This window comes from Bos grunniens, chromosome 13 (genome assembly GCF_055505025.1).
Source record: "Bos grunniens cultivar Pamir isolate PY7600 chromosome 13, Bosgru_T2T1.0, whole genome shotgun sequence".
Classification (NCBI taxonomy): Eukaryota; Metazoa; Chordata; class Mammalia; order Artiodactyla; family Bovidae; genus Bos; species Bos grunniens.
This window is the reverse complement of record NC_141177.1, coordinates 44170898-44196275: the sequence shown is the minus strand read 5'-3', so window position 1 is coordinate 44196275 and position 25378 is coordinate 44170898. Positions and strand designations below refer to the sequence as shown.

Here is a 25378-nt window from a genome sequence, read left to right as displayed (position 1 = left end):
TGGGTTGCCATTTCCTTCTCCAATGCATGAAAGTGGAAAGTGAAAGGGAAGTCTCTCAATCGTGTCCGACTCTTAGCAACCCCATGGACCGCAGCCTACCAGGCTCCTCTGTCCATGGGATTTTCCCGGCAGGAGTACTAGAGTGGGGTGCCATTGCCTTCTCTGCCAAACATGCTAGCATGGGGAAATCCCAGTGTCTCCTTCAGAAAACTCTCCTAAGGTTTTCTGATCTCAGCAGGGAATCTGATCTATCCTTGAATCTTCCCTGTTAGCTCAGATGGTAAAGAATTTGCCTGCAATGCAGGATACTGGGGTTCAATCCCTGGATTGGGAAGATCCCCTAAAGAAGGGCACACAACCCACTCCAGTATCCTTGCCTGGACAATTCCATGGACATGGAGAATTCCCTGGACAGAGGACCCTGGCTGTCTACAGCTCATGGGGTCACAGACAGACACGACTGAGCGACTAAGAGACAACTATGTTCTCGAATCTGACCTATTCTTGATCATTTCAACTTGCTGAACAAAAGCAACACAGACCTTTCTGTTCTGGCCATGCTCATTATGAATCACACTTAAACAGGGCACATGCCCCTTTTCTTGCCAAGAAGAGCAGAGGGACAAGCCAGTTCCCCATGAGCACCTTGCTACTTGGATGCAGGCCCAGCAGTTCCCACCCTTGGCTGCAGAATGCCAGCACCTGGGAAGCTTTGGAAAATCCCAACCACGTTCAGACCAACTCCCTCAGAACCTTGGGTGCTGAGGCCCGGGCCTCAGTGTGTCTTAAAAGCTTCCCAGGTGATCCCAAAGAACAGCAAGGCTAAGGACCGATTCACAGGCTGCAGCTTCCAGACTTTTCTAGGACTTTGGCTACATATTAGCATCACCTGAGAGCTATAAAGCTGCTGATGCAGGCACCCCACCCTGGAGACTCTAATAGGTCAGGGCTGTGACCTGAGCCTCAGGGTTTTATCAAACTCTCCAGGTGTAATGTACGACCAAGGTTGAGACTTGCTGGCCTTGACCAGTATATAACAGAGCACTGATGGGGGCGGGAAGGAGTGGGTGAGAGACCCCATACCAGGAGTCGCAGGGTCTCGCCTTGAAGGGAACCTCAGCGGAGAGGAGTTAAGCCACAGGGCATGTGATGGTATTTAGTGGAACCCAGCTTTTCACTCACATCATTAGAGAACTGGGGAGTGGGTTAGGTGATCAAATCCCACTTTTAATTAGAAGAAAGCTTCTTATTTCTTCCCTTGTGTCTCCCCCAACTGCCCTGCAACAGCGCCGTGGGCCCCTTCTCCCCAGGCAGCTGCCAGCATCCCTGATGTGAATGCAGTGTTAGAGCATAGCAGGGCAGCCCCAATGCCCACCACGGTGAGGGGGCCCTGGAAAGAGGCTCCAGGACCTGAGCCCCTTAGGCATCCCTTCCTGTGGACCCCAGGGAGCGGTGGACAGAGATTAGGGCAAGGAGTTATCTCCCAGTGCTGCTGCTTCTAGGAGTTTCCAAATGAAACCCAGAGTGGGGATGATTCCGGTGGAAGGCAGTAATGGGTGTGACCACAGATTTCCCCAGGGCTCATGGGCCCCTCCCCTCCCCCTCAGCAGTAGGCCGAGTCCCACGAGGTGGCAAAGGGCCTCGTGCTCCCCACTCTGGAGTCTGTCCTACAAGCCTCTGCTTCTGTGACTTGCTTCCAGCCTACAGAACAAGGAAAAGGTATGGCTGTCACTCCCATGTATGTGCTAAGTCGCTTCAGTTGTGTCCGACTCTGCTACCCCACAGATTGTAGCCCTGACAGGCTCCTCTGTCCATGGGATTCTCCAGGCAAGAATACTGGAATGGATTGCCATTTCCTCCTCCAGGGGATCTTCCCCCACTCAGGAACAGAACCCTCATCTCTTAAGTCTCCTGCATTGACAGGCAGATTCTTTACCACTGGCGCCACCTAGGAATCCCTAGCAACTTAGCACATGTACCCCCTTGAATACATAATAACACAGAAAAAACTGTCTTGCTAGTGATGAAATAAGATTTATATTTTAAGGCAGGACAAGAAAAATTCAACATAAAATTCCCTCTCTGCATTTGTCTGGACCTCCTTCCTCCCCAGTGTGCCGTGTGCATTTGAATTACACACAAACCTTGAGTGCCTCAAAGATAAGAAGGCTTGCTCAACCGTGAAGATCAATTTTTTCTTTCTTCTGATGCCAGCAACGCAATTTCTTAAAAGAACAGTGTGTTTTCCCGGCTCTGGAGAGAGTCATGGAGACTTGCTGCTCGCTTTGCAGGTGCTTACCGAAACTGTGTGTCCAGTGAACTTTAGGTAAAATATCAAGCTGTCACTTGGACATATGATCCTTTGTCTTGAAAATGTGTATGTCTGTGTTTTCCGCTTCTAATAGGTGAAACAGTTCTCTAAGCTTTCCAAGAATCTGCTTCCCAGGTTATAATCCTCAATTTGGCTAGAATAAAATTCCCTCTTGTTTCTTCATGATAGTGAACTGAATTCTTATCAACAGTAAAATGCGTTAGAGTGACAGATGCTCTCTGCTGGCCATAAAGAAGCAGCTGCCACGCTGTGAACAGCCCAAGGAGACAGCCACATGCCAGGGGGCCATGGGCTGCCTCTGGGAGCTGACAACCAAATGAACAAACAGACGGTGGCCCGGCCATAGGTAGCAAGAGAACCCTGACCCACAGTCTGCAGCAACCAGTCCAGGTAAACCCACCTATAGCAACCAGGAAGTCGGCTGCCATGTACAAGTCAGACCTGTAGGAAATCAGACCATTGCCTCTAGCCACTGGTCCAGGAAGCAAAACCATGACCCCTGTAACCACTGATCCAAAATGCCCAGAACTTGTGTTGTACGAAAGGAGAGAAGTTAAAACTCCCTTTGACAAAACAATCAGAACTTGATTAATAACTGATAGCCTCCTGATTTTGTCCTGATTTCCAATGTGGGACCAAGCAGAGGCCAACAAGCTCCCGAGCCAGCCACAGCTGGTCAGCTGCATCCAGTCTCCCCAGTCCAGCGGCCCCAGTCTGGGCACACCTGACCTGAAGCTGCCTCTTTGCTCCATTGTCAAGCTTTCCCGCCCCTCTACCTGCCTTTGAGTCCCTGCCAAATGCAAATAATGGTGGCCGACTCCCTTGCTATTGAAAGCTCTAAATAAATGGTCTTTCCTTGTTCCCATTTGGTCTTCATTTATTGCCACTGAGCCAAGAGCCTCAGCCACACAGCTGCAAGGAAGTGAATTCTGCCAGCAAACATACCAGCTTAGAGAACCCAGCAGAGGGTGCAGGGGTCTCAGCTGAGGGCATAGCCCCCACCAACACCTGGACTGAAGCCTCGTGAGGATGAGAAACCTGGCTAAGCTGCACCCAGACATTTGACCCAGGGAAACTGAGAGGTGACACACACGTGTGCTATATGTTGGGCTGCCACATGTGCAGTGATGTAACATGCAGCCACAGGGAAGTAGTACACAGATCCTTATACGCGAGGAGTGATTCAGCCTGGAGCCAAGCCTGGACTCTCTTCTAATACCTATGCCAGTTAGAATAGCCAGTGCCCTCAAATACCATGCCTGAGGGGGTACCACTGCCAGAAGGGCAGCAAATGTAACAACAAGTACCACCTGAAGCAGAATTACTGGCACAACTACACCAACATTTTCAAACAAGCAATGATACAAATATTAAGAAGTCAGACATATGATACAAGAATCAGACCTCCCGCAAAAGGGAAATGGATGGAAATATGAAAAGAACATTTTGATACAGAAAGTGACAAGTGGAATAAAGAATAGATGGATACAGGGAATTGCTTGTTGGTTCAGTGGTCAGGACTCTGTGCTCCTCCTGCTGAGGGTCCAGGTTCGATCTCTGGCCGGGGAACTAATATCCTACGAACTGCATGGTGCAGCAAAAAAAAAAAAAAAAGGCTACAAAGAACCAATGAACAGGGAGATGTGACCCAGGCCCTCTCCAAGGGACAGCAGAGGAGACTGGAGAGGGAAGGTGGAGAAGTTAAAAGGCTCGGAGGATGGACGCTGACTTGCAGATCCAGAAGGAGACCGGTAAGGGCCTGAAGGCATGTCTATAAGTTCCCCAGAATGTAGACGGATGAGAGTCTACAGCTGGAGAAGGCACCTCACTGTGGATGAAGAAAAATTCTCAGACCCCATCACAGTGGAATTCAAACACACTGAAGACAGAGCTGCTGTTTCCCAGCTTTCAGATGACGGAAGCCGACCACCTACAATGAAGCAAGAATGCAGTTGACCTCAGGCTTCTCCACAGCGTACAGGGAATTTGATTTTTTGAATAAATATAACTCTGAACCTAGAACTTTAGAACTCACCAAACTGTCACTGGACTATAAGGACATAATTAAAAAAAAAGAATTCTTGGGTCTATAAAGTCTTCAAAAGTGCACTCTGTGCCTAAGGTGCAAACATGCAAAGGACCACAGAGAAAACAGGTCCTGCAAAGGCTCTGAGGCTGGAAAAAGCCCAGTGTGTCCAACAAAGAGAAGACCAGAGTCCAGGGGCAGGGAGTGGGGAGTTGGGGGACCATGGGGACCGGTGCAGGGTGGGCCTCAAGGTGGGGCACAGTGCCAGAGTCCTTCTGTTGGCCTCAAGAAGGACTCTGAATTTCCAGAAGCACTATGAGAAGCCAGATGGTGAGCAGGAAAGCAATGTGACCTGACTTCGGTTTTGACTACAGTATAGCAAGTCCCCATACACAAATCAGTTCTGTTCTGAAAGCGTCTTTATGAGTCTGACAAAGTTAGTCCAGGTACCAAATCAGCGATAAAGCACTGTACTGTAATAGGTTTATAATACTTTTCACATGAATGATACATTAAAAAAAAAACAACAACAAAAACATTTTTAATCTTACAGTACCTTGAAAAGCATAATAGTACAGTGCAATGGAGAAGGCAGTGGCACCCCACTCCAGTACTCTTGCCTGGAAAATCCCATGGACGGAGGAGCCTGTTAGGCTGTAGTCCATGGGGTCGCTAAGAGTCGGAGACGACTGAGCGACTTCACTTTCACTTTTCACTTTCATGCATTGGAGAAGGAAATGGCAACTCACTCCAGTGTTCTTATCTGGAGAATCCCAGGGACAGGGGAGCCTGGTGGGCTGCCGTCTATGGGGTCGCACAGAGTCGGACATGACTGAAGTGACTTAGCATAGCATAGCTCAGTGCAATAGCTGGCATACAGGAACATGTTCACATCTTTCAAAGTTTTCGACATGAAGGTTGACTTACTGTATGTCCTTCTGCCTGCTGTGTGTACAAAGATCCTCAGAGGGCCAGACTGGATGCAGTGTTTCAGGGAGAAGCCTCCTTCTTCTGTGGAGTGGTGGCTCAGCCCAGGCTGGTGGGAAGGGAGACGGAGAGAAGGGGACAGATTCAGGTTACATGTTGTGGGGAAAGCAGGAAGGTGTCACTGATGTGTCTGTAGTTGGAACGAAAGAAAAAGCAAGAGTCTTGTCTTCGTAGGGTTTCAGACTGTAAGCAGACATTTTGCGGGGATCAGTTTGAAAAATATAGAAATACCAAATCACTATGTTGGGCAACAGAAACTAACATAGAGCTGTGGGTCAATTACACTTTAGAAAAGAAGAGATCAGATTTTTGGTTACCAGAGGCAGAGGGGAGGAGGAGGAGGGAAATTGTATGAAAATAATCAGAAGGTACAAACTTCCAGTTATAAGATAAATAAATAAACCCTAGGGATATAATGTACAACATGATAAATGTATATAACACTGCTGCATGTTATATGTAAAAGTTGTTAAGAGTAAATCTCAAGAGTTCCCATCACAAGGAAAATATTTTCTATTTCTTTAATTTCATATTTATAAGAGGTTTTGGCTTTTTAAAAAAATTATTTCCCTCGACCATGGGTGGATTTTTAAAATTTGTACTCTTTTTTGGCTGTGCGGCCTGCAGGATCTTAGTTCCCCAACCACAGATTGAACTTATGCCCCCATGCATTGGAAGCACAGGTCTTAACCACTGGACCACCAGGGAAGTCCCCTCATATCTATCAGAGATTATGGACGTTCATAAACTGTGGTGATCATTCATGATGTATGTAAGTCATCTGCATACCGTATACTTTACATGTATACAGTGCTCTATGCCAATTATATCTTAGTAAAACTGGAAGAAAAAAAGGTGAGAAAAAGCAAGAAATTAAGGATAAGGCAGAGATAGGGAAGCTTGGGGAGAGTTTTAGGGGAACAAATTAGGAGCTCTAACTTCAGAATGTAAACACTGAGTAGCTGTTACCTCCCGGGAGTAGAAGATGTAAGGGAGTTATCAGGTACACCAGAAGTTAGAGTTGGGGTTATAGATCTGTGATCAGTGGTAGAGATAATGTGTTTAATTACCCAGAGAGTGTGAAGGGTATGGTGCTGGGTGGGGGGCAAGCAAAAGTGGGGGGCACTCGCTGGAGTCTGGTCATGCAGGAGGAGGCAGCGGAGAAGGAGGAAGACTGGATCCAGAGGACATGCTGTTGGCACAGAAGCCAAGAGAAAACGGGGTTTACTTATAGGAGAGAAATTAGCCTGTGTGGAGTAAAACTGAGATTGGAAATGTCCTGGCAGTGGTGAATGACAAAGCTGTTTCAGCCTGACATCAGGCCAAATACAGATATACAATTAATTCTCAACAGATGAGTCACACAGAAGAAAAATAATAATTCAGTGATGTAAAAGTTTCTGTTCTGAAGTCCAGCGCCCAAAGACTAGGAAGAATGAGGGGCCTGGGAGGTGAGCAGGGAACAGAACAGCATGGTAAATCCTTCAGTGCACCTGGGCCGAGTCAGGGGGACAGTTTTCAAATAAACCAAAGACAGCCAGGAGTCTTTACCTCTCATCCCTCCAAAACTGCTCCCCTCTCAGTAAACAGCACCACTGTTCACTGAAGGGCTCCCCCTGAAACCTAAGCAGCTGGGGGGATTCTTTCCGCCTCTCCTCCACAGGGCTTCTTCAGCATGCCCTGAGGACTCGTCCTCCCACTGGGCGAGGTGTGGGGTATAAACAGGCACTGGTAAGCACACCCACACACAATTTCTAAAATGCCACCCTGAGCGTTTCATTGTAACTCAACTGTTTCAAAAGAGACACTTTTTTTCAGTTAATGTCAACAATTATTTGCTACTTTTAAGGCACAGGCCAGATTTAATGAATTTATGGCTAAACTCAACTACAATGTAACCTAAATTACATCCAGGGACTTCCTGGGCAATCCAGTGGTTGAGACTCAATCCCTGGCCAGGGAACTAAGATTCCACATGCCATGCAGAGTGCGACCAATTATAAATAAATAAACCTAAATTGCACCCAAACATAACCCAGGAGAGACATATAAACAAGCATGCCCTGGGGACTCTACCTGCATGGTGTAGGGAGGCAAACTTTCCCTCTGTTCTCTTAGAGTCTCTGGCTGTGCCCAAGACTTAAGCAGCCACAAAACAGATCAACAGAAGTAAAGCATACAAATTCTATTTTTACACATGCATAGGGGCCTTGCAGGAAAATCACCAAAGTGATTAAGCCTAAGTGCTTATATATTTCATTGAACAAAGAGTGATTGTGGGAAAGTAACTGAAATTATGAGGAAGCAAAGAGAGGATAAGGGTTCTTTTCATCAGGTTTGTACAGATTCTTCTTGGCTTCATGCCTGCTAAGTTACTTCAGTTGTGTCCGACTCTGTACCACCCCATGGACTGTAGCCCGCCAGGCTCCTCTGTCCATGGGATTTCCCAGGCAAGGATACTGGAGTGTTGCCATTTCCTTCTCCAGGGCAATCTTCCTGACACAGGGATCAAACCCACATCTCTAATGTCTCCTGCATTGGCAAGCGGGTTTTTACCACTAGCACCACCTGGGAAGCCCTTCATATACTCATCAAATAACCAGAGTGCCTAGAACAGTGTCTGCCTCTCAGTACAGAATCATAACTGAATACAGGATGGAATGAACCACTCTGGCTAAAACAAGAACTATGCTTTTCAAATGCCCAAAGAAAATATGAAGAGAGAAAGTACAGTCAGTTTCACCAAAAAAGCACAGAACTCAGGAAGTGGCAGGGGATTATAAAACCCCCATATCATAAAACAAGATGGAAAAATTGAAAGAAATTCATCAGTTGGGTTTAAAAAGAAAATTCAATTATATAAATGTTGCTTCAAAAAGACTCATCATAATAAAAAGATGCAAAAAGATTTAAAATAGCCTTTCCTCTTCTCAGACCCCAGAGCATCCGGAATGCAGAGCCAGAACTAGGGAACATGGCGACTGTGGGGGCCCAGGATAGAATCTCCCTGGAAAAAGAGACATGAATGTCTACAATGATATTTCTTGACACAAATTTGATATGAGAGAAGAAAAGGAGATCGATGGCTAGTGAACAGGATTTCAAATAACCAGGATTTTATATTTATCACCTCCAACTACAGCCTTCGGTCGCCTCCTTTTAAATCAAAGATAACTACAGTCAGAACCAAGACAAGGCAAAATAATACTTTTCTTCTGCATTTTTTGAGATTAAAAAAACCTGAAATGTCTAGCAAACAAAACCAGAAGGATTCAGCAGGATTCATTTTTGATTTGCAGTCCAATACTGTACTGGCCCAACGAGGAGCTTTTGAAAACATGAAAGAAAAGATAAATGCAGTGCGTGCAATAATAGTTCCCAATAAGAATAACAATGAAATTATCCTGGTTTTGCAGCACTTTGATAATTGTGTGGACAAAACAGTACAAGCATTCATGGAAGGTAGTGCCAGTGAAGTACTCAAAGAATGGACAGTAACAGGCAAGAAAAAGAACAAAAAGAAGAAAAGCAAGCCAAAACCTGCAGCAAAACCAAATAACAGTATCCCAGATTCCAATAAATCGGTTTCCATTCAAGAGAAACAACCTGTGCCCTCCTCAGAGAAAGGTGGTATTAATGGTTATCATGTCAGCGGTGCCATCGATGATACTGAGTCTGTGGACTCACTCAGTGAAGGTATGGAGACACTTTCAACAGAAGCCAGAGAACTGGAGGATCCTGAGTCTGACACATCAGAAATGCTGGATGGAACAGGATCCTTGCTGGAGAATGGTGTCTCTGACTTTGAGGCCAGATCTTTGACTATGCGCTGTACTCAGAATTCTCAACAAAATAGGAACGTTGCCAAGTCTCTCTCAAGAACTACTGTAGGACCTCAGCTTTCAAATCTAGGCATGGAAGATGTTCCCCTCTCTTTCACCAACAAAAAGCTTGGTTCTAATATTGAAAAATCTGTGAAAGACCTCCAGCGCTGCACAGTGTCTCTTGCATGATATCAAGTTCTAGTTAAAGAAGAGATGGATGCTTCTATTAAGAAAATGAAACAAGCTTTTGCCAAATTGCAGAGCTGTTCAATGGATCGGGAAGTGGCGTTGCTTGCTGAAATGGACAAAGTAAAATCTGAAGCAACTGAAATTTTGCTTAGTCGTCAAAAGAAAGCCGAACTTCTAAAGAAAATGACTGATGTGGCTGTTCAGATGTCAGAAGAGCAGTTGGTCGAGCTCAGAGCTGATATCAAGAACTTTGTTAGTGAACGTAAATATGATGAGGATCTGGGACGAGTGGCCCGATTCACCTGTGACGTAGAGACCCTGAAGAAGAACATTGATTCATTTGGACAAGTATCCCATCCAAAGAATAGCTAGTCAACATGATCTCAATGTAGCTTGGTTACATCTATGTCTTTGAGTAACCCATGTGATGCCTCTGCTCCCAGCCTTACAAGTGCTAACAAGAAAACCTCGGCACCGGGGGAGACACCTACAACCACAGCAAACTCCTGTGGCTGATCCTACCAGGCTCATCGAGAGGTATTGCCAGGAAACAGACGAGGACAAGGCTACAGGCCACAAGGCCCAAAGTCCAGTGACCCCACGAACCAAGGGCAACATGACAGCGTGGGTCGTTACAGAAATAGCTCATGGTATTCATCTGCTTCCAGGTACCAGAGTGCTCCACCCCAGGCACCAGGAAACACTAGTGAATGGCGCCAGGCTCACTCTGCAGGGACCAATGGGACTGGAGCCAGCATGGAGCCCAGCCCACCCAAGCCCTCATTCATTAAGAGGCTCCCCCAGCGCAAACCTAGGACCTCTCAGCCTGAGAGGTCCTGTGAACTCCTGAGGAAAATTCCAGCCGGTCTCTCTTCTTTCCCACACAATTCAACTTGGTAACTGGACTTTAGGAAACTTCTAGTTAGATTTAATAACAAAAAGAAGTTTACGCATATCACTTTTTATGCCATTCTAAATATTTAGCCATTCTAAATATTTTGGTTTCTTCTCTCCTTGTTTCCTCTTTACCATTTTTGGAAGGGAAGCTGTTTTGTTTTTTTTTTTCCCCCTTGACCTTTCCCAGTGAGATGGATTGATTCTGATTGGTCATTCCCACCAGAAATTACAGGCAACTGTTGCCAGGTTTCCCAAGGGTAAGCAGTGTTTTTCCCGGGGCTCCAGGCCTTCCAGAGGCCTGAGGAAGCCTTCCTCAGCCAACCCGGCTGTCCAGGCGTTCTGGAGGAGATGCATCACAGCTGGTCTTGCTGCCTTTCTGTCTAAGCAGAAGCCACACATGCCTGTCGGGTTCCCTGTAAACACCAGGGGAGGCAGCGAGGGGGTTGTGTACAACCCTGAATTGGCCAGAAAAGGGGAAATTGAATAGGTGAAAATGGAAGAACCCTGGGACACATTTGATAATCTGCCTGTGCTCCTAAGCCGTGCCTGAGACTGACACTCAGATCGCGGTTTTAGTCTCTCGCTTGGCACCATAGCTTAACCTGCAGTTTCTTCCATATGCCCAAGCCTTGTTTTCTATTACCTTAGGCTGCAAACCAGTCTAGGGAAGTCTATGGGAAAGTAGCATTAATTCAAGGGAAAAAAGTATTTCTTCATTTCAGTGTTTGAAGATTTTTGTTTCTATTGTTCTCCCTCTTTCCTGATTCCCATTCTGACCCTGAACCAAATTTATAGCAATATAATTAGTGTTAATCTAAGGTGTCAACCATCCAAAAATTGCTGCAGTCAATCTTTAGAGTTGAATTAATAAAAACAATTGCATAAATGTTAAAAAAAAAAGATCTAAAATAGAGGATAGACTAAAAAATGTATTGAACATAAACACAAAGAAAGTGGGGGTCATGGTAGGAATTTCAGAATAAATCAGGACAAAAACATTTAATGGGGCTGCTGCTGCTGCTAAGTCACTTCAGTCGTGTCCGACTCTGTGTGACCCCAGAGACGGCAGCCCACCAGGCTCCACCATCCCTGGGATTCTCCAGGCAAGAACACTGGAGTGGGTTGCCATTTCCTTCTCCAATGCATGAAAGTGAAAAGTGAAAGTGAAGTCGCTCAGTCGTATCTGACTCTTAGCGACCCCATGGACTGCAGCCTACCAGGCTCCTCCGTCCATAGGATTTTCCAGGCAAGATTACTGCAGTGGGGTGCCATTGCGTTCTCCGTTTAATGGGGCAAAGGAGGCTTATTATACTGATAACTGCCATCCATTGTAAAAGCATAGTACCCATAAATATTTATGTACTGGGTAACAGCATGACAATGTTAGAATACAAGAGGTAGAAAATGCAAAGAAAAATGTCAGAACTCCAGTTGAAATGGAAAATGTTCATTTTATTCAGGAATGGGATAGGGGAGAAAGCAGGATATAAATTAGAAGACTGGCAAAGAAAATTATAAGAATAAATGACACAAACAGAATAAATGCAAAAGATGAATTCACATTTAATTAGTTGGTGTTTGAGTTCAGGAATAAACAGTTTTGAACAACTACTATACGCTAAGTATGAACTAGATTACGGGGAGCATTTAATAAGCCTTTTCTGATAAATATGGAATTTTTTTCAAAATAGATCTTATACTAGGTCACAAAGAAAACTTCAAATAATTTCAGGGTGGCTATGGGGATTGATCAAGGAAACGTTACCCATTTACCATTGCAGATGCATAAATAAAGAGAAGCTATCATTATCCTTGTGGTGACTGTACAGCTCAGATCCTGGAATACCAAACCACTTTTTTCAGGACACTCACCTCTATTTGCCCTGCTCAACAGAGGAAAGAAACAGATTGCCAAGTTGCCAGCTCTGGGCAATGCTTCCAGACCAGGACTGCTTGGTTTACTCTGGAAGGGAAATAACTTCATTAGAAATGTCATTTTCTTGGCTGGCTGGTCCTCAGCTGACAGCAGTGCGCCCAAAGCACTTGTGATCTCTGCGGCTGACTGGAGTGCACACTGCAGTCTCCAGGGACCCGGGCAGGGGGAGACCAAACCTGCCAAGTGTGAGAATGTCCCTGAGAGGGTCCAAGGTTCATTATTTTTAAAAAGGTTTTCTTTCTTTTCCCCCTCCTGGAGTTTTCTCTGACCACCTATCTCAAATCGCAGCCTCCCTAGCACCCTCTCTTTCCCTCCCCAGGTTCATTTTTCCTCCATGGCACGTTTCATCAACCATGGCACATATCTTCCTTGTTTGTCTGGTTTATTGACTCTCTCCCCATGAGACTGAGGGTTCCAGGAGAACACAACGTTTTGTCTGTTTGGTTCCCTGCTGTAGCCCCAAAGCCTACAACAGAGCTTGGCACATACACAGTTGCTACTCAGTAAACAGTTTGGTTGAGTAACCCCCAAATCCATCTCTACAGTAGAATGTTTACCTGGGGGGAATACAGCCTAATGGGTCCCAAGTTCTAGGATACATTGAGCCTGTGTCCACAAGATGAACGAAGTTTTCAAGAGGGTGCTAGAAAGGGAGAAAAGGAAAAGAACAGGAAGAAAGGAGCAGAGGCCATACCTGTTCAGTATTTACCTGCTGCTGCTGCTGCTGCTGCTAAGTCACTTCAGTCGTGTCCGACTCTGTATGACCCCATAGACGGCAGCTACCAGGCTCCCCCATCCCTGGGATTCTCCAGGCAAGAACACTGGAGTGGGTTGCCATTTCCTTCTCCAATGCATGAAAGTGAAAAGTGAAAGTGAAGTCTCTCAGTCGTGTCCGACTCTTAGCGACCCCATGGACTGCAGCCTACCAGACTCCTCCATCCACGGGATTTTCCAGGCAAAGTACTGGAGTGGGGTGCCATTGCCTTCTCCAAGTATTTACCTGGGGTTGTCTACAAAACACAATCGTTCCTGGTGGAGGAAGGGAGGGAAGGGGGAGAGATGTGGGGCCAGGTCTGCCTCTGTCTGCTTCGCCCTTCTTCCAGTGTATCCAACCGCAGAGGAATTCCTGACACTTTTACCTGCAAAACCAGTAAGAATCCATACTTCACCTCTGCGCTGGCCACCTTTCTCTCAATCTGAGATCATTTCAAGTCTCCTAACTTGTTTCCACCTTTGCCCCTTGCAATGGACTTTCTGGTACAACATCAGACCCATTTTTCAGCAATGTAGCCAGACCACATTACCCTCCATGTAGACCCTGGTGATTTCTACCCAGCAGCTCAGAGCCTCTATCCCTAGTCCTCTTTGCAGGTTATTCCTTTCCTCACCTGCCTGAATTCCACCTGCTCAGGCTGGCCTCCTCGGAGCACCCCAGACACAAGGACTCCCCAGCCTGCTTACTTTGTCTCCAGTTCCCACTGCTGACAGCCTCTACAGCCCAGATAATTAACTGACTGATGCTCATGGGTCACCCTCTGCCCCTGCACCCACCCCACCCCCGTCCAAGTGTCCAAGTAAGTCAGTTCCACCAAGGGCAGGGAGATCTTTGTTTGGAATCAATAACAAAGATCTTTTGGTCTTCTGTCCTCTAGCTCATCTCCAAACATTACAGCAGTGCCTGGCACAAAAGCAGGTGCTCAATTATTCACGAAATGGTTGACTTGGAACAGAAGACGAGCACAGTGGGTTCCGTCTTCCTGGGAGTCTAGCTGAATACAAAGGATAAATTTGGGGATTTTTAGAAGGTCTGGGGCAGAAAGGAAACAAAATATAAGATTTCTGTCCGTTGGCTTCCTTTTTCTGCTCCGTCCAAAAACGGTGTCTCTGAGTTGTTCTTTTGTTTTTGTTTTTTTTGAGACACCAGCTACTTTGGTAACCTTTAGGTATTTCTCTCCAGCGGGGAAGTGAGAGAACTTCCCCTCACCAGGGACTCGCCAGACCACTCCTGGTTCGGGGCGGTGAACCCGCCCGCACCCCCTCGCCTCTCTGCCTGTGCGCGTCGCCCCCACCAGGGGTGAGAAAGGTCTCCCAGCGCGGAGCCGAACCACATCCTCGCACTCTCGCGGGCCGGGGGCTGGGCTGCTCATGCAGAAACAATCCCAGGCGGCCCCCTATGCAGCGAAGACGAGCACAACATCGCGCGGCAGGCACCCGGCGCGTTCAAAGCGGGGACAAAGCGCCGCGCCCCACTCGGGCTTCCGGGACTAGGGCTCCCAGCCCGCGCGGCGGATCGGGGATTGCGGCGGGGCGGTGGGGCTGGTTCCGTGGAGGGGGGGTGCACGTGTTCATGCAGCCGGGAGGATGAGCAGATCGAAAGGGGACGCTGGGCCTTGTCTCCGGGAACAACAGCCTGGCTCTCCCCGGGGGAGCGAGCAAAGCGCGGCGGCGGCGCCGAGGCGGGTCGGGAGCCGGGCCAGCGGGGTTCGCGCCGGGTTAGATCAACTTTCTGCCGCAGCTCTCCGCCCTGCCGCCGGGGCGCCGGCTGCCGGGGTGAGCGTAGAGGCTGCGCGTCCCGGGGCGCAGGGTGGGCGGTACGGGGTGGGGGGTGGGGGGCGGGGGGGCAGGGCGGGGGTGGACCCGGGTCGCGCAGGCGCCTTCCTCGCCCCCTCGGCTCCTCCGCCCCATCGCTCCAGAGTTCGGGAGGGCGGCTGGGGGAGGGGGATGGCCCGAGCTGGAGCCGAGGGAGGACGCGAGGCAAACACAAAGCCCTTCCCTCGCCTGCCTCCTCTTCCTCCGCCAACAGCGCCTCCCGGGCGGGGCAAGTCATCCCGGCGCCGGTCCGCGGGGCTCGGGTCGCCCCCCTCTCCGAGACCTGCGGGGAGGGCCTGTGCGAGGTAAGGGGCGGCAGCAGCGGAGACCCCACCCCCTGGGCCTGCACCCCAAGCGCCTGGAGACCCCCCAACGGGCGCACGCGGGCGGGGGCTTTGCAGGGTTCGGGGCGCGGGGTGCTAGTCCTCGCACGCTCCTCCCCTCTGGAGGAGACCTGGGGGGCCTGGCAATCGAGCGGCTCTGGGGTCGTGGGGACGCACGGGGAAGGGGGCACCAGGGAGTAGGGGCGCCGGGACTGGGCCAGGATGGTCTTTCCCAGCGGGAATCCTCCCGGGGCCTCTGCGCGGAGGGTAGTGGGGAGGGGGACACCGCGGCTGCAGGCGCGGGGGCTCGGGGTGCGCGGGCGCACGGCGGACGGCCGCGGGGACTTGAATGGAGTTGGACCTGCGGGGATGCAGACGGTGTGTCAAGTGCGCCCTGAGCCGCGCAACCTGGAGCTGGGGTCGCAAGCCCGGGGCAGACCGGGTCGGTGCGCTCGGCCAGTGTGCGGGGCAGACGCTCGGGCTAGAGATTTCCTCCCCTCACCCACTCCTGCGGGGGAGAGGCCGGCCGGGGAAAGAAGGGGCTGTCGCGGTGATTGATGGCGGTGCGGCAGGCGGAGGAGCCCAGGGTTCCTGCGCGGAAGGGAGGGGGTCACTCTCACACTTTGAGGCTTCCACGTCCCCTCATCTCCGGGTTCGGTCTCCACCCTTGGACTCGGGTCCCACCAGCGCAGTGTCTACCCACCCGCGCCCCTCGCCCCCGACGGCCGCGGGACTTCGGAGAGTTTGCAGAATTCAGCTTTAAAGCCTGTGATGTGTTGCCAAGAAATACAGGCGAGAGGCTGACCCCGCCCCCACCTCGGGCCCTCACCGGCGCCTGGCTTCTCTAGTGGAGGGGGGTGCAGGGGGTTTTCCTAACTCAGGACAGAAAGCCACAAAAACCCGAAAGCTGGGGGGCTGTATTTTCTTGCAGCCCTGAGGGTTTCAGGCACAGTAGGGTTTCTTAGGAACGTGCTGTCTTCAGTAAGGAAACCCCAGGGCACTCTTCCGACCAACAGGACTTTGTAAATATTGCAGCAAAAACAAACAGCTGGCGGAACTCGGTCATTAACAAAAATAGTATTTTAATGCACTGTTGAAAACCATCAACTTTCATGTGAAAAATCCCCTGAACAAAATGTCAACGTTTTACATCAAGACCGGTTGTGGTTATGACCTTGCGTCACTGTGCGGTGGAAACAGTGTTTCCAATCGCCCTGTTTGTCTAGACCCCACCTGGGGGTTTCTGAGCCTTGGCAGAGTGGCATGCTGCAGTTTAGGCAGTGCGGCTTTAAACAGAATAAATAGTCATGTTCTTTTGTTTTTACTGTGACTCTAAAAAAAAACATGAAATATAATTGATTTACACTGTTGTGTTAGTTTCAAGTATACAGCACAGTGATTCAGCTGTACACAGAGATACATTCTTTTTCGGATTGTTTTCCCTTGTAAGTTGTTTTTTGACTGTGGAACTGCTACTATTTTACCCAGTTCAAGTATGCGAGAGTATTTTTATGAGTGTACATAGAGGTGGGCATTTCCTTTTTGGCCTCCAGTTCCAATTCTATCTCTAGAACAAACATGCATTGTCCCTGCCTTGGCACCTCTACAGCATCGTGGCCTGGGATTGAGGGGGGCGAGGGGGGCGGTGGGGGGCTCCTATTTGGGACCTCAGAAAGAACACTGGTGGTTGACAGGAGCTTTGGGGTTTGGGGACTCTGCTCTCAGCCTTTGGAGGCTGGGGACAGGAGAACGCCCTGCTACTGTGACCTCCTTTGTCTGGAGACCCTCTCCCTGCTGCAAACATGTTCTCTGAGGGAAGAAGGAGATCTAAAATAGCCCTTCCCTCCCCCCCCCCCCCCGCCCCCCATGCAGAAATAGATGCAAGCAGCTTGACTCCCTCTAGGGCTGCAGGTATGTGCTTGTTTAGAGAGAACGTCCAAGCAGCCCTCCCCCAAACCCACCCCAGGTCCCCCTCCCAGTTCTCCAAATTCAAGGGCCACCACCCACTACAAAGAGGAATTTTCTTCTCCAGAAATATCTCTTTGGGGAGCTAAATCCTCCCCTTCCTCTTGGAGGAGACAGATAACTCATTTTTCCTCTGTCCGAGGGTATGCAGCCCTGAGAGGTCAGCCACAGTTGGGCCCAATTAGCACAGGCACTGCCCACATTCCACCACGAGGCTCTGTCCTGTTCCTCGTGTCAATCCAGGTCTGATGATACTGCCAGATTCCTAGTGGTTTCAGCTGAATTCCGGCCGCCTTTCCCTGGTCAGGCACCCCAAGTCCTTGGGTGTGTATTGTACATGCATGTTTGCTCAGTCCTGTCTGACTCTGCAACCCCACGGAGTGTAGCTCGCCAGGCTCCTCTGTCCGTGGGATTCTCCAGGCAAGAATACTGGAGTCGGTCGCCATTTCCTACTGCAGGGGCTCTTTCCAACTCAGGGTTCTAACCTTCGTCTTCTGCGCATCCTTTGTCTCCTGCATTGGCAGGCTGATTCTTTACCACTGAGTCACCTGGGAAGCAATTACTTTTGAGCAGTATTCAGTGGCCCCTGCTCAACCTCTGTCTTTGAACTTCCTAAGGGTGAAAGCCAGCTCCAAGCTCTTACTGCCTAACACTTCGTGAATGGGTGTTGAAAGAGTGAACAGAAGTTTCCTTCTGTAAAAAGCATTTGGAGGAGTTGCAGAGCAATAAGTATATCCTTAGCAGATAATCGTATTATTCTAGTGCTTTATAAAATGCGTTTCCAGATAATATCACAGTTGTTTGTCACAACAACACTAATAATTCCGTTTGGTAGGTAGAAAAACAGAGGCCTGGACAGGTTAAAGCACCAAAGTTGGAAGTAGAGCCTCAAGCCCAGTACTCCTTTAGCTGAACCCCTGCTGACTTGCTGGAGGTGGCTGGACTCAGATACACACACACCATGAAGTGTATGTCCAGAACAGAATTTACGCAGTGGTGTGTTCAGAGGCACTTTTCCAGAGACATTACTACAGAGTCACAGGGGTAAAATGTTTTAGAGAAATAAGAAGGTTAAGCAGGTTTTCCACTGCAGGACTTTTCAGTGCCATTATTATTATGTGCATCGGGACTCTTTAGGATGACTCCATAATATGGAATGTTTGCCAACTTCATTTGGCCCCAGAACCAGGAAGCGTCTTCCGGATCCACCATTCTTAAGGGGTCCACTTGGGGAAATTGCTTAGTTCATGCAAAACCTCCTAACGTCTAGGCAATGTTCAAGGAATACTAGTGTGCAGAAGAGTAAAAATATATGTTCTGGACATTTAAAAGGCAGAGTAATCCCCCCTTGTAAATTTAGAGTGAATTGTTGGCTTGCCAGCTTCTATGCATCTGATTAGTCTTCCCAGGCGGTGCTAGGTGGGTAAAGAACCCACCTGCCAATGCAGGAGACATCAGAAACATGGGTTTGATCCCTGTGGGGTCAGAAGGATCCCCTGGAGGAGGGAATGGCAACCCACTCCAGTATTCTTACCTGGAGAATTCCATGGACAGGCGGGCTACAGTCCCTGGTATCTCAAAGAATCAGACACGACTGAAGTAACTTAGCATTTGCACACGCATGCATCTGATTAACATGAATCAGTGCTCTCCCCATCCCACCCCCTGGTGTGATCGGGTCTCAGGGACCTGGAGTTCTTTGGTCAGCAGTGCAAACAGGCCCTAGTGAGTGGGCTCCCTGGGCTGCGGTAAGCAGGCAGAGCTCACCCAGCCTCCCTAGACAGCGCCTCAGAAGCCCCCAATTCAGACACACCCATTGTTGGCAGTTGTTTTTGAATCAGAGCTTGCCTGCAATCTATTAGGTACTTTTCACCCATTGGTACCCCTGGCTATTCAGGCTTGATTGCATTTAAGAGAGGAGCTGAACAGAGGATTCCAGTGTGTATTTCAGGGATTCAGAGGAGAGTGGTGGGCTAGGAGGAGCCCTGGAAAAGATGATACTGTGATCAGACAGGCTGGGTGAATTTAACGTCCATCTGCATTTGGATGGAGGCATTTCTAGGTCTCCAGTGCTGAGCACATGTGTCTGCAGATTTGTTTCATAGGTTATTCCAAAGACTAGAAGATATGTGGGCTCCTTTAGAGATCTGTATTTAATAGGATGGTGTCACAGAGGTCAAGGAAAGGAATGTTTTGAGAAAAATGGACCAATCAGATGGGGTGGGTATTCCTGAGTGAGCATGTGAGTGTCCTTCTGCATGTGTGGCCAAGGGAGAGAGTCGGGAAGAAATACTGAGTGTGACTTCTAATCTGTTGAGTTTAAAAGTCCTGCATGTTACCTCGGTAGAAATTGTCAGTAAAGAGCCAGAGTTGGGGTACTGGGATACTGAGGGGACCAGAGTGGGCCAGTGAACTAACCCAGGGACAGGCCACAGGACAAGTAGAATGAGGTCAAGGCAGAACCTAGAGGCCCATGTCCAGGGGCCTGGAAGGGAAGAGAAAATGCCTGCATTGATGGTGAGTCGGACCATTCAGAACTTGTGACTGGCCAGGACCCAGACTACCCCTAGTTTGTGAATTATTTTCTAACAAACAACTTTATATTAGTTTCATGTGTGTAGCTTAATGATTCAGTATTTATATTGTGAAGTGATCACTGTACGTCTAGGTAACATCTGTCACTATACAGTTACAGAATTTTTGTGTATGTGATGAGAACTTTTAAAATCTATTTTAGCAACTTCCTTGATAGCTCAATTGGTAAAGAATCCACCTGCAATGCAGGAGACTCTGGTTCGATTCCTGGGTCGGAAAGATCCGCTGGAGAAGGGAATGGCAACCCACTCCAGTATTCTTGGGCTTCCCTTGTGGCTCAGCTGGTAAAGAATCCACCTGCAATGTGGGAGACCTGGGTTTGATCTCTGGGTTGGGAAGATCCCCTGGAGAAGGGAAAGGCTACCCTCTTCAGTATTCTGGCCTGGAGAATTTCATGGGGTCGCAAAGAGTTGGACACAACTGAGTGACTTTCACTTAGCAACTTTCAAATATGCAATACAGTATTATTAACTGTAGTCAGCATGCTGTTCACTGCATTCTCTGACTTACCTATTTTATACCTGGAGGTTTGCACCTTTTGACCACCCTCACCCACCTTTTGACCACCCTCACCCATTTCATCCCCTGTCCCTACCCCCTGCACCTACAACTCTGGCAACCAGCAATCTGTCTTCTTTTTCTATGAGCTTGGCTGTGTGTGTGTGTTTTAAAAATTCCACATATAAATGAGATTATAAGGTGTTTGTCTTTCTTTATCTGACTTATTTCATTTAGTAGGATGCCTTCAAGGTACATTCATGTTTTTGCAAATGGCAGGATTTCACTCTTTATGATGGCTAAATAATGCTCTATTGTATACATATAGAGTCCCCTGGACTTCAAGGACATCCAACCAGTCCATCCTAAAGGAGATCAGTCCAGGGTGTTCATTGGTAGGACTGATGTTGAAGCTGAAACTCCAATACTTTGGCCATCTGATGCGACTCATTGACTCAATGGAAAAGACCCTGATGCTGGGAAAGATTGAGGGCAGGAGGAGAAGGGGATGACAGAGGATGAGATGGTTGGATGGCATCACCGACTCAATGGACCTGGGTTTGGGTGAACTCTGGGAATTGGTGATGGACAGGGAGGCCTGGCATGCTGCGGTTTATGGGGGTTGCAAAGAGTCAGACACGACTGAGCAACTGAACTGAACTGAACCACATCTTTATCCGTTCATCCATCAATGGACAGCTAGGTTTTTTTTCTATATCTTGGCTATTGTAAATAGTGCTGCAGTGAACATGAGGTGCAGATATCTTTTCAAGTTCCTGTTTTCATTTTCTTTGGATAAATATCCAGAATTGGAATTGACCATATGGCAGTTCTAGTGTAAACTTTTTGAGGTATCTCTATTTTGGTTTCTGTGGTGGTTGCACCAATTTACATTCCCACCAATAGTGCAGAAAGGGTTCTCTTTTCTCCACATCAGCAACATTTGTAACCTCTCTTGTTTTTGATGATGGTCATTCTGACGGGTGTGAGGTGATACCTCACTGTGGTTCTGACTTTGATTTCCCTCATGATTAGTGATGTTGCACATCTTTTCATGTGCCTGTTGATCATCTGTGTTTCTTCTTTGGAGAAATGTCTGCTTAAGTCTTCTGCCCATTTTTGGATTGGGTTTGTTTTTTGTTGTTGTTGAGTTGTATGAGCTGTTTGTATATTTTGGAGATTAAGGCCTTGTCAGTCATGTCATTTACAGATATTTCTGAGATGAGAGTTTAAACATTATGACTTAAGATCTCAAGAGATCTATCATCAGATCTAATTTTAACTGTTGACATAAGGTGGAAATCGATCTCTTTCTTATTTTTTTCCTATTTTAAAAATGTATTTACTTTTAATTGAAGGATAATTGCTTTACGATATTCACTAATTGTGTTAGTTTCTACCAAACATCCACATGAATCAGCCATAGGTTTACCCATGTCCGCTCTCACTTGGCCCTCCCTCCCACGTCCCTCCCCATCACTCCTCTGGGTTGTTACGAAGCCCCGGGTTGAGTTTCCTGAGTCATGCAGCAAATTCCCATCTAGTTTTCATATGGTAATGTATGCTTCCATATTACTCTCTCGGTACATCCCACCCTCTCCTTCCTCCTCCCCGAACCGTGTCCATTAGTCCGTTCTGTATGTCTGTGTCTCCATGACTGCTCTGCAAATAGGTTCATGAGCACCATCCTTCTAGATTCCATATATATGCGTTAATATGCGATATTTGTTTTTCCCTTTCTGACTTACTTTCCTACGGAATTTTTATCATTTAGTGTAAGTACCAAGAAACCATTAAAATAACAATTGCAAGAGAAAAAAATGATCAACATTAAGGGTAAAAGAAAATGAATAGTATGAAAAAGTAGCATTTTTCACCATTGTTTCTCCATAAGTTCATTTAAACATCTGGGCCTTAGTTGGTGTTTACTGTACTGAAGAATTCCCTGTACACACCATGGAAAATGATTGAGGAAAAAAATGGAATGCTTCAGAGGAAGCTGTACTCAGTTCTTCTGGAGAGAGAAAAAGAGCCTCACTTGAAAACCAAGACTGTGTTCTCAGAGGTTCTGATGCTTTTATAAATGAAACATCATTCTAGAAACAGAGACAAAAATCAATAAACGGCAGCGTAGTTGTTGAAGGTTGACTGAACTAAAGGTTCTTATACAGCTGTATACTTGTGTGTTATTCAATTTAACAAAACTACCTTTGAGGAAACTTTTTTTAGTGAGTGCTGGGAAAATGGACCAAGATACAAAACAATCTAAGCGTATTTATACACCGTATGAAAACCCAGCACAGAAGCAGGGGCAAAATACTGTAACAGCTAAAGCATTTTCAGAAGAATTTAACATTCAACAGATGAGTTTACCAGTGGCCATTGGTGAGGGGACTCAAACCACCTTGTCCTCTGTCTCAATGATGAGATGTGAAGCCTTGTTTTTCATGTAGAGTTGCTTTGGCTCAGCCCCTGCCCTGCTCTACAATCCACTGGCCCTGCCATCGGGTCCCTGCACCTCATTCATGTCACATCCTCACCTGCCTCCTTCCCAGCTTGGATTTTGGGGTCTAGGGTGATAGCCCTTCTTTGGCATAAACCTGAATTCTGTTGTCATCTCTCTCAGGGGACTCCCCTGTGTGAACCCATCCCCTGGTCTATGTCTGCCCCAGGAGGTGGACAGGCTGGAAAACCACAAGCATGTCAAGGGTTCATAGCTGTTGATCTCAAGGGCTCCTGCTCCATTTATCAGTCTCTCTTCTCAGTACCTGTCTGCATCTGAGATGCACTGGGAAAGTTACGGGCTTGTCTGGTTTTTGCCAGAGTAGCACTGGCGTATCTACAGCAGATACTTAAAAAAAAAAATATTGGAGTATAGTTGCTTTACAGTGTTGTGTTTCTGCTGTACAGCAAAGTGAATCAACTGTATGTTTATATACGCCCCCTTTTTTGAATTTCCTTCCCATTTAGATCAACACAGAGCACTGAGTAGCATTCCCTGTGCTACTCTGTAGGTTCTCATTCATTATGTGTTTTATACGTAGTAGTGTATCTGCGTCGATCCCAACCTCTCCATTCATCCCACCCACCCCACCCCTTTCCTCCTTGGTGTGTTTTCTATGTCTGTATCTCCATTTCTGTTTCTCAAATAAGATCATCTGTACCATTTTTTGCAAAAGTAGAAAGTCAAGAAACACCTGGAGTAACAGGCAAATTTGGCCTTGGAATACGGGATGAAGCAGGGCAAAGGCTAACAGAGTTTTGCTTAGAGAACGCACTGGTCATAGCAAACACCCTCTTCCAACAACACAAGAGAAGACTCTACACATGGACATCACCAGATGGTCAATACTGAAATCAGATTGATTATATTCTTTGCAGCCAAAGATGGAGAAGCTCTATACAGTCAGCAAAAACAAGACATGGAGTTGACTGTGGCTCAGATCATGAACTCCTTATTGCCAAATTCAGATTTAATTGAAGAAAGTGGGGAAAACCACTAGACCATTCAGATATGACCTAAATCAAATCCCTTATGATTATACACTGGAAGTGAGGAATAGATTTAAGGGACTAGATCTGATAGAGTGCCTGATGAACTATGGACAGAGGTTTGTGACATTGTACAGGAGACAGGGATCAAGACCATCCCCCCCCCCAAAAAAAAGCAAAAAAGCAAAGTGGCTGTCTGAGGAGGCCTTGCAAATAGCTGTGAAAAGAAGAGAAGCGAAAAGCAAATGAGAAAAGGAAAGATATTCCCATTTGAATGCAGAGTTCCAAAGAATAGCAAGGAGAGATAAGAAAGCCTTTCTCAGCGATCGATGCAAAGAAATAAAGGAAAACAATAGAATGGGAAAGACTAGAGATCTCTTCAAGAAAATTAGAGATATCAAGGGACCATTTCATGCAAAGATGGGCTCAATAAAGGACAGAAATGGTATGGACCTAACAGAAGCAGAAGATATTAAGAAGAGGTGGCAAGAATACACAGAAGAACTGTACAAGAAAGATCTTCACCACCCAGATAATCATGATGGTGTGATCACTCACCCAGAGCCAGACATCCTGGAATGTGAAGTCAAGTGGACCTTAGGAAGCATCACTACAAACAAAGCTAGTGGAGGTGATGGAATTCCAGTTGAGCTATTTCAAAGCCTAAAAGATGATGCTGTGAAAGTGATGCACTCAATATGCCAGCAAATTTGGAAAACTCAGCAGTGGCCACAGGACTGGAAAAGGTCAGTTTTCATTCCAATCCCAAAGAAAGGCAATGCCAAAGAATGCTCAAACTACCACACAATTGCACTCATCTCACACGCTAGTAAAGTGATGCTTAAAATTCACCAAGCCATACTATGAACTGTGAACTTGCAGATGTTCAAGCTGGTTTTAGAAAAGGCAGAGGAACCAGAGATCTAATTGCCAACATCCTCTGGATCATCGAAAAAGCGAGAGAGTTCCAGAAAAACATCTATTTCTGCTTTATTGACTATGCCAAAGCCTTTCATTGTGTGGATCACAACAAACTGTGGCAAATTCTGAAAGAGATGGGAATACCAAACCATCTGACCTGCCTCTTGAGAAACCTGTATGCAGGTCAGGAAGCAACAGTTAGAACTGGACATGGAACAACAGACTGGTTCCAAATAGGAAAAGGAGTACGTCAAGGCTGTATATTGTCACCCTGTTTATTTAACTTATATGCAGAATACATCATGAGAAATGCTGAACTGGAAGAAGCACAAGCTGGAATCAAGATTTCTGTGAGAAATATCAATAACTTTAGATATGCAGATGACACAACCCTTATGGCAGAAAGTGAAGAAGAACTAAAGAGCCTCTTGATGAAAGTGAAAGAGGAGAGTGAAAAGGTTGGCTTAAAGCTCAACATTCAGAAAATGAAGATCATGGCATCCGGTCCCATCAATTCATGGCAAATAGATGGGGAAACAGTATAAACAGTGACTGACTTTATTTTGGGGGGCTTCAAAATCACTGCAAATGGTGATTGTAGCCATGAAATTAGAAGACAGTTACTCCTTGGTAGGAAAGTTATGACCAGCCTAGACAGCTTATTAAAAAGCAGAGGCATTACTTTGTCAACAAAGGTCCACCTAGTCAAGGCTATGGTTTTTCCAGTGGTCATGTATGGATGTGAGAGTTGGACTATAAAGAAAGCTGAGCACAGAAGAATTGATGCTTTTGACCTGTGATGTT

General features: G+C 47.1%; 2 protein-coding genes and 1 pseudogene across 21 annotated transcripts in view; 2 read left to right on the top strand and 1 right to left on the bottom strand.

The window, feature by feature from the left end:
* The window catches only part of LOC147360878 (uncharacterized), a 29436-nt gene extending 14418 nt beyond the window's left edge, over positions 1–15018 (bottom strand). For 3 of the 9 annotated variants that reach the window (XM_086333746.1, XM_086333744.1, XM_086333747.1), the window contains exons 1-3: positions 12901–15018; positions 12128–12218; positions 5286–5394 (exon numbers count right to left, since the gene is read on the bottom strand). In XM_086333746.1, coding sequence (XP_086189872.1) covers positions 14335–15018 — 684 coding nt within the window. In that variant the 3' untranslated portion in view covers positions 5286–5394; positions 12128–12218; positions 12901–14334. Of the gene's footprint in view, positions 1–2014; positions 4263–5285; positions 5395–12127 lie in introns of those variants that run through there. The other 6 variants (XM_086333745.1, XM_086333749.1, XM_086333753.1 and 3 more) reach the window with 5 other exon arrangements.
* On the top strand, positions 8405–10258 carry LOC147360879 (spermatogenesis-associated serine-rich protein 2 pseudogene; annotated as a pseudogene).
* The window catches only part of RIN2 (Ras and Rab interactor 2), a 208669-nt gene continuing 197899 nt past the window's right edge, over positions 14609–25378 (top strand). For 5 of the 12 annotated variants that reach the window (XM_086333736.1, XM_086333733.1, XM_086333734.1 and 2 more), the window contains exon 1: positions 14908–15085. The gene's annotated coding sequence lies outside the window, so the exon portion shown is untranslated. Of the gene's footprint in view, positions 14742–14874; positions 15086–25378 lie in introns of those variants that run through there. The other 7 variants (XM_086333724.1, XM_086333722.1, XM_086333721.1 and 4 more) reach the window with 4 other exon arrangements.